Source organism: Frankliniella occidentalis, unplaced genomic scaffold (genome assembly GCF_000697945.3).
Source record: "Frankliniella occidentalis isolate FOCC.00 unplaced genomic scaffold, Focc_3.1 Scaffold46, whole genome shotgun sequence".
In the NCBI taxonomy this organism is placed as follows: Eukaryota; Metazoa; Arthropoda; class Insecta; order Thysanoptera; family Thripidae; genus Frankliniella; species Frankliniella occidentalis.
In genome coordinates, this window is record NW_026267176.1 from 960,467 (window position 1) to 969,328 (window position 8,862).

At 55.1% G+C, this 8,862-nt stretch overlaps 1 protein-coding gene across 3 annotated transcripts in view; it reads left to right on the forward strand.

Moving 5' to 3' along the window:
• The window catches only part of LOC113217709 (nephrin-like), a 145,266-nt gene that overhangs the window by 125,452 nt on the left and 10,952 nt on the right, over nt 1-8,862 (forward strand). For all 3 annotated transcript variants that reach the window (XM_026437732.2, XM_026437733.2, XM_026437734.2), the window contains one exon: nt 6,094-6,399. In XM_026437732.2, coding sequence (XP_026293517.1) covers nt 6,094-6,399 — 306 coding nt within the window. The remainder of the gene's footprint in view (nt 1-6,093; nt 6,400-8,862) is intronic.

Here is an 8,862-nt window from a genome sequence, read left to right on the forward strand (position 1 = left end):
AAAAAAAAAAAAAACATTGACGTGGTACCGCCATTGGGGTCATCGGCCATGACTAATTCTATTCGATTGGCTAATTTTAATCACGATTATAAACGAATGGAATCATAGCCGCGCCTTGGTTGTTTTTAGTGGTATTTGAATAATGTCCGTGATAGTTTTGGCGCAAAGTTGCTAGTAAAGAATGTCGTAATGACGCCAAAACGCAAGGTCATTGCCAAAATCACCGAAAATAACAAAATTGTCATATTGCCAAAAGTTGTCATGGCCAAAAGGGGAAGTTTTTCCGGGCAAAAATGAAAAACAGTTCTCTTCTACAAGTGATTAGGTCATAACACTAAACCTCGTTTCAGTCATTGTGTCTTCGTCTGCTTTCATCAACTTTGTTCCATCGAAGAAAGCCGTGTCAAAGTCTTTTATCCGTGTGGAACAGCAGAAATGGTTCGTCTGGTTCAGATTGGTGGGCGCTGCAGCGTCCGCGCCGCAGTGTCCCGACTGATTTCCGCTCCCCTTCGTTCGACTGCTGCAGGGGGCTCTTGTTCCCGTCTCTCTCCTCGCTTCCCTCCTCGCGGAGCTATTCCGAATGGGAAAAGTTGGCAGAGTGGCTTGACTGGGTGAACTAGTGCGCCCACCGCCCCACCCGGCTCACACTCCACGCACAACACGCGCTTTATCTCACCCTCACCCGGGGCCGCCCCTCACCCTCACTTAGTCGCACACTTATGATCGTTAATCGCCCTTGCCTTCGACACTGCCCCGCTCTTCAATTCCTTGCTCGTCACTGCCCGCCCCCGGCTCGTCACCCTCGTACCCGTCATTGCCCTCGTCACTGTCCCACACGTCATAGCCCTAGCTGCTCGTCACTCGTCACAACTCTAGTGCAACACTGGAAAAACAAAGGTGCTATCTAATGCCTTTTGAAAGGCGTTAGTGAAATAGTGCCTCAAGAAAGGTGCTACTCCCCCCAAAGGTGCTATTTTTGGCACAAATCGTGCCTCTACAAAGGCGCGAGTGCAGTTGCACCCCTAAAAATGCAATAGCACCTTTGTTTTTCCAGTGAAGACGTAGGTGAGGTTGTCAAAAAAATACTCAAATGTCGTCTAACATATGATCTTGGATCAAAGTTCACACAACGGACTCCTTTCGCCCTCCCTGTGTGTCCGTTTTGCCCAGTTGCAGGCGTTTTATGTCAAAAAAGTTCAAACAATATACTAGCAACCTGACGTACTTGGCAATATGTTCTACAGTGTACACCCCTCGCCACTCTCCCGTTTGTCACTCCCCCGCACTTTCCTCTCGTTTGTCACTCGTTCACAGCTGTACGGCGCATGCCGGGCTGGTGGTGACCGGGATACGGGGGATTGCCAGAGTAGCTTAGTCGTGTTCCAACTGATGGGCTGATGGACGTTTGGGGTCCGAACACGCCTACTCCGTGCGACGGTGCGCGCAGCTTCCCACACCCCCTCCTCCCCTCCTTCCTACTGTCAACCCCTCTATAGAGCAACGTGGACTATCTCTCTCCCCCTCCCCCCACTCTCTGTCTCTCTACATCTCTCTCTACCCCTTCCTCTCAATATTCTTGCAGACATGTCCCTAAGCATGGGGCATCACAGCCGAGGGCACACCTTTAAAGATGTATGATGCAAGATGAAAGTGATGTTGTGTTGGGGGCAAGTTTCTTAAACCAGGATTTTTCGAAGTTCCTCGGAATCTCCTAATGTCTGTTGCTGGATTGCCCACTTCCCCCACCTCCCTCTTTTGATGGACACGAGTCTGTCCAGTCTGTCGGCATCAGTGCTCTTCAGCTGTCCGGTCCGCTGTGCCCTGTGTGTACTGCACTGTGTACTGTACGACATGCCAGGAACGGGCAAGCGCCCCAGCTACATCAATTCATATCAAAGCAAAGAGTCGCGAATAAATCGCGCCAATATCGTCACATCCCAAAAACCTACCGTATTATTATGGGAGTTGTTTCCTAAATCTGACGAACCGAAAAGCTACTCTGAGGTTCCGTGCACTGGCGCTTGGACCTCATGCTCTACCAGTTTCCAATAGGGCAAGGGCACCCCGGGGCAACCCTCCCCTCCCTCCTTTCCTCTGACTAAGCCTCCTTCCTCGTTCTCTCCAATGGCCGCCTTTGTCGTGGTCGCTGCCCGGCGACACACCCTGGGGGTGGTGCTATGAATGAGATGCACCCCTCAACCGCCCCTGGCCGCCCCCGGCCGCCCCCAGCCGCCCCCTCCCGGGGCTCCGGAAGGCGCGGCGGCGCGGCCTGCTGGGCCTCATTGACCGCTCCTTATTAGGCCGGCGCTGAGGGCGGCACAGAGGCCGGGGCTGGACCAGCCGGACGCCTCGGCGGAGAGAGAAGGGAGGGAAGAGAAATAAAGATCCTGAGGCGGCCCGAGCAGCGCCCGGAACCAAGTTGAAATATATGCAAAGTGCGTCGAGTTGAATCCCACTTTCAATTCCACTGCGGATCCACTATTTTTATCTTTCCCTTTCGTGTGTATAGTTAGGCTGGAAGGTTGCACTGAGAAAAATGCTTAGTCACCACGACCGAAAAATTTGGTTGCTGTAACTAAAAGGGTGTTCAATCTGCCCGGTCATAACCCTAGAACGTTCTAGCGTGCTCGCTGAGCGTTCAGACACTCCAACCAAACACTCCAGTCAGCACGATAGGACGCGTTCAATGATTATGACTCAGGGGGCAGATTGAACACCATTTTAGTTAAGCAACCAAGGTATTTTTCTCCGTGCGGCGGCGGCGGGGCCAAAGGGACACCGACCCGGGGCAGCTCGGCAGCGGGGACCTTGGCGGGTAGGACTCTGGGACGAGCAGCAGGACACCGTTGTCCAGCAGCAGTACGCCAGGGCCCGGCCTGCGGAGTTCGAGCCGAGTTTGGTGGCGCCCGCTCCGTCCGCTTCAGACCATTATTCGCGCGCGCCCCGGGCTGTGGGCGGCCCGATGGGCGGCTACTGCGGGTCAGAGCCACTCTGCTTGCCTCTGCCGGCCGGAGCAGGCGCGGGGGATGATGCTCTGTGTCTAGCCCACATGCAGGAGTTTTTGTACTTTCTCGCTGCTACTAGAAACCCCTAGGAGTTGAAAGGAAGGGACGGGATCACTGGGAAACAAGCATCCTGCGAATCTTGTGTACACGTGAAATTAACTCGCCCATCGACTACTTAAAGTTGAAAAACGTCGAGGTATTAATTATGCTTGGTTCTCTCTGCGTTACTGACCCTATTAAAAGTTAATTGTTTTAGTTGTATCAAAAATTATTGATAGTTCTACGATCAAATTCGCGGTAGTAGCATGAAAAATGTATCTATTCCTAACTTAATACCCTATAATATGGGCAAAGTGTGTAGAGCTACCTTGGCAGTTCCCCTGGCCACGCCCCCCCCCCCACCCTTTACCGTCCCACCTCGTTTGCTTGTATGTGTCAGTGGGGGGTAGGAGCTGATGCGAGGGAAGGGGGGGGGTCAACCTCTCTAATATGCCTTGCAGCCGTATGCCCCCTTCAATGTCACCCGTTACCAGAGGGGTTACAACATGGCTTTACCCCCTCCCCCTTCTGTCTAGTTCCGCCCCTAGTACCATACTTAGCCCCTTCCGGCCTGACCCAGAGGCCCATAGGCCGCCCACCTAGCAGCAGTTGGTACCGAGCCAGGCGGTGCCGGGCGAGCTGCTGTTCCCTAGCAACTGTCACTGGATAGATAGGCCATACACATCACTTAGAAGTTTCAGTTTCGTCCTTAGTGTCTGAAAGAAAATATAGAACGAAACGCCAAGTTTTAGAACGTGACGTGCGAAAACAGAAAGAAAGTACAGTAGTTTTTATCTCGCAAAACAACAGAAAGAACTTTCGCTCCACACGGCACTGTTATTGAATTGATGTGACGTCACATTGGTTAATATATCTGTAGAAAGGCCCGACCGTGCTTGCGGCCCACCTCCTTACTTTATTCTTTAAATAAATTTTGCGAGTGAGGTTGGGCGTGGCGGTGAGGGAAGGTTGCCCCGCGGGTGAGCCTGCGGGTGCCCCTCGCCTCGTGCTGCCCCCGCCCCCCGGGCGCTGCGCTGCCGTTTTCGCCCGCTGCTGTGCGACAGGTTTACGGATTCATGATGCCCCGGTCCGTTTTACGGCGCAGACATTAACGGCCGCAATATACTCCGTATCCATCACGCACCGGCACAGTGTCTATGGCATCATGGCGGCCGGCCGTAACGCCCCGCGACTCCCAAAGTTGTGTCCAAAAGCGGGGAAGGAATATAACGGCCGCTGGTGAAGTGGCGCGCCGAACCTTTTATTTTCGCGGTGTGCCAGCTGGCGGCGATGGTGTACGCCTCCGTGCAGTCTGCGCTGATGTACTGGGGCTAAATTAACAGTGAGGTCGAGTTTTAAAACGACGCGCTAATTCTCTGATCGAGAGGGAAGGCAGAGCGATGGCCGTGGGGGAGGGGGCGGGGTGATGGAGAGCCTTACTCACGCATCATTAGCTCCCTCTCCGTCCCTCTGGAAGGGATGAGCCGCTTAGCGCTTTGGAATACGATTTTCTCTTAAAATTACACGCTCAAAGCGCCATAGTCTTTAAGAGCCTGCGCCGACGCTGCTGGCGCGAGTTTCGTTTGGCGGATTTTAACTGGCCGTTTGCTGCTCAACGCAGCGTGGCGGGGCCGCGGGGCCGCGGTGGACCCTCGTAACTCGGCTGGGCGCGGCCGCACTTACGGAATGTGTCACGCTGAACCCTGCGCCGGGCCGCGCGGGGTGCGGCAGTAAACCATGGCATAACTGGCAGGCATTAGGGCCCCGGCCCGGCCCCTCACACACGACTAATGACCGGCAGCCTGACCGGCCGGACGGACCGGACGCACCGGGAGGGCGGCTGGAACATCGCGGGAGATGCTTACACGGGGTATGGATGACCCACTTTCCTGGTCCAGGGGCGTGTGCGCGCGCTCCAGCCTCCGACCTCTCTCCATCTCTCCCACTCGTCCGAGCAGCGGCCGGCCCGACCCGCCAGACCCTGCCAAGGCGGGTGGAGAGCCGACGGAGCCGCTGTCTTGCCCAGCCGGGCGTTAGGCGAGGAAAAGTTTTCTTTCCGAGGTGGAATAAGTGATGCCCATGGGTGCAGGTCGTTACAGGCCTTCTGGACGTGGGAGGCTGGACGCGGGACGGCTCCCCGGGGGCCCCGCCACGCCACGCCTCGCCCCGCTCTCTGGAAGGCGGCCTGTTGGAACTCGAGACCAGTGCTGCATCCGTGCTCCGCTTGTTCCCAAGTGACCCCGCAAAAGTGTCATCGTTCGAAGTCTTAAAACGGAAATACGATCGTACAGGTTCGAGCGTGTAAGGCGACAGGCCGACGGATGCGCCCACGACGCCTGCGATGCAGGCTAAACTCCGGGCACGACTTTTTGGGCGGAAGTGTGGAAGGTTGGACTCGTTCTAAGCCCAACTTTGCTTGGAGCGACCTCTTGCCGTAGCCCACCGCCCTTGGCCGAGCGCGCCGCCTCGCAAAGCCTCACTTAGTCTCTAGGTCGGCGGTGCCGGGGAGAGCCGGGCTCGTTCTGACCTATCCGCAGGAACATTCTGCCTCAATGAGCAAATAAAAGTGCGAGCCCAACATCCCCTCCGGTCCCCCCGGTCTCGGGGCGTTACTGCGGCACTACACTGTTGTGGCTTCAGCGCCCGCCGCGCGTGCTCGGGGAGCAGGCGCCTCTCCAAACAGACGGCGCTCAGACCATTCGAGGGGTTTCCTCACCGTTGCCATCGCGTTGCTATCGACGAATCGTTTCGCAGCTCACCTGATGCGGAGTGCGCTCTCTTTCACTCTCTCTCCACCCTCCCTATCCTCTCTTCCTTTCTCTCTCCCTCTGCTCGTCTTTTTGTTCCTTCCCAGTCCCGCCTACTCCTTTTTTCGCTCTCCTGCATCGTTTCTCTCTCTGCTCTTATTAATCACATATGGCTATATTCAAATTCTTTTATCGTTGTTAATGGAGAGAGCAGAATGCATATTAAAGGGGAGTCTTTCTCCCATTTTGTATGAAGTCTCTGAATGAAAGTACTTTAATTGCAATGTATCTGCTCTGTGCAGGCCTGCCAGGGCAGCCCCGCAACTGCACGCTGCTTAACCAGACCTCCAGCTCGGTGGAGGTTTGGTGCCTTGCTGGGCCGGACGGCGGGCTGCCGCAGCACTTCATCCTGGAGCTCTTCACGGCCTCGGCGGCCTCCGCCGTTCCCGTGGTGCGCTACAATGCCACCGACCGGCCTGTCTTCCTGCTGTCGAACCTGGAGCCGGACGTGACCTTCAAGGTGGTTGTCGTGGCCGCCAACGACAAGGGCCGCTCCGCACCCGTCGCCGTCAGCGAGCTCACCTTCGGCGACCCGGAGAAGCGGATAGGTAAGTGGGCATACCGGGTGGGCTGTGGGCTCTGTCTGGGGGAGAGGGAGAGTATCACGTTTTGAATTGCAAATTAATCAGGATCAAATAAACTTGCCTTGTAACGCGGGGTCTGTCCGCGCTGGGTACCTGTGTGGTACCAACGCAGCGGGCTAAGGAGAGGGAGGAAGGGCGTCTCTGGACTGGCTTTGCCATGCCAATAGGATCCTCCCCGCCCGCTTGAATAAGTGATCAGACCATCGCTCAACGACAATCAGGTGGAGGGGCGAGGGGGCCTATAGGCGGCCTCCATGTGGCCTCCAGGATGCCTCCAGGTGGTGGTCTCCAGCTGGGCTGTAAGGCGGGCCTCCTGGTGGAGCCGGTGTTTGCGAGGGCTCTCTAGCACTTCTCCCGGCGCCGTGTTAGTGTTCGATATTTTGCACTGCGACTATACACACATACTTACAGATTATGTCAAGAAACGTACCATTGTTTTTGGTAGTGCCTCTTTTGACAAGTTAACAAAATTCAACATAGTGCCAAGAGTGCCAAATGTGACAATATGGGGGAGGGGGGGGTCATACGTCGTCAAAAACAGCGTGACGTCATTTGTTAATGGCCCCTAATGATTTATGCGACTGTAAATCGAAGTTTAGGTTTGGTACTTTGTCCAGTTTGTGCTTTTACCACCTTCCTTTCCCTGGTTTAATATTCCACCGAACCTTTCTCCATCCCACGCGGCCGGCCGCACGGTATGGATCTCTCTGCACGCGACGCCGGCCCGGCCAGCTCGTTGTAGGTTTGGGTCGGTCGTGGCGGAAATATTTGGTCTGGGCTGGGGAAATATTTGCACGCCATGCACGGAACTGTTTGCACACGAAGTCGGGAAACAATTAAAAACTGCCGCCGTCATATCATATGGGCAGGCGGCCGGGCGGTCCTCCAGATCTGGCTGCGGTTGCGCCTCGCGGCCAACCTGCTCTCCTTCCGGTCAATGTACTCCACAGCACATTGTTTCTTATCCATCGCTGGGGTGCAGACGCGCGGCGCCACCCTGCGGGGTGTGAAGACGACCGAAAGTAATCCCCGTTGTCTCCCTCGCTGCTCAATCTAGGCGATCCTTTTGGAGTCGCCAAGTTACGCTTTTTCCTACATAATGTTGCTTCATTTTTTTTCATCTCCATAAAAAGCAGGTTTGAAACCGCGATGGTCTTTAACTTATAAGCCATGGGAGCGGTTTGATGCTACAAAGCAGCCGTTTTTCTTGTTTAGCTTTTCCCTGTAACGTTCTCTCACTATCGTTTTTCCGCACCCTTCTCTCGCTGTACTGCCTTTCTCTCGCACCCGGCAGAGATTCTCTGATAACGACTCTGCTAATGAGTCCAGTCTATGGTCCTCGATACCTTTTGTCCTCCCGCCCCACAGCCCCCTCTCTTCCCCTCCGCTTCACGTTTCCGCTTTTGTGTTCTTTTCTGGCGTTGACAGACACAGCCTCACCGTGTCGGGTCAAGAGTGTATTCCGTTGTCATTCATTATTAGTATTGCTGCAGTATTATTTCCCCGCTGTGGAGGGTTGCGGAGCGGATCACTGTGTGTACTTGTCGGTCCTCGGCCGGGAGTAGAGACACCGGGTGCGACATGGGCTTCTCCGCGCCGCGCGCTGCCCCGGGGGCTTGTCGAGGGCTGCGGACTATTTCTGTCGACAACTCTGCGTTTCCGTGTCCTTTGAGTTGTTTTTTGTCAAGGTAAACTGAGAGCAGAAATGTAAGGGGAGGGGGGAGGAAGGGAGATTGCCAGGCAAAACACGGACGCCTCGTGTATACTGAACTTAAAGAGTGCCCTGCTGCTTACATATAATTACTACAGTAATGGCAACAAATCCATCTCGACACAGTCGTTTAAAATGTACCGATGGTATCGATAGTTTCTGACGCTTTGGATTTATTTTGCCGCCCACGGCGCATCGGCAGCGCAGTAGAGCTGGTGGAGGCCGGGTGTCTCCCTCAAGGCCACGGCGGCAATAACTCTGGGGTGTAATCAGGTCAATAAAGCTCCTTGGAATAGTCCTGCTCGTCGCCACGCCCAGCCCAGCGGCCTCACCTTTGGCCCCACCGCCCGCCAGCCAATCCACAGCGCGACGGCATTTTGTAATTGGCTGCAATTAAATATGTCAAAGGCAGGCCTCATAACTCAGCGGCTGGGCCGGTCGCGACCTCTGATGCCCGGCTCAGCCCGCCCCAACCGGCCCCAACAAGGCCTTAATCGGCCGGCTGTTCCGCTCAGCAATTTTGCACCTGCTGCACAGCGACTTAGCCGGGGAGGGACTGCACCCGTCCGACGCTGAAGTGAAGGCTGAAATGGCATAAGCAGCCAGTGAAAGGGAGAGCAAAACAAATAGGAGAGAATAGCTCCATTGCAGTATCTCTCATTATTTTTTCCGCTCTTTCCTCATTTCTCTTATTGTCTCTCCTTTTGCTCTAGTTC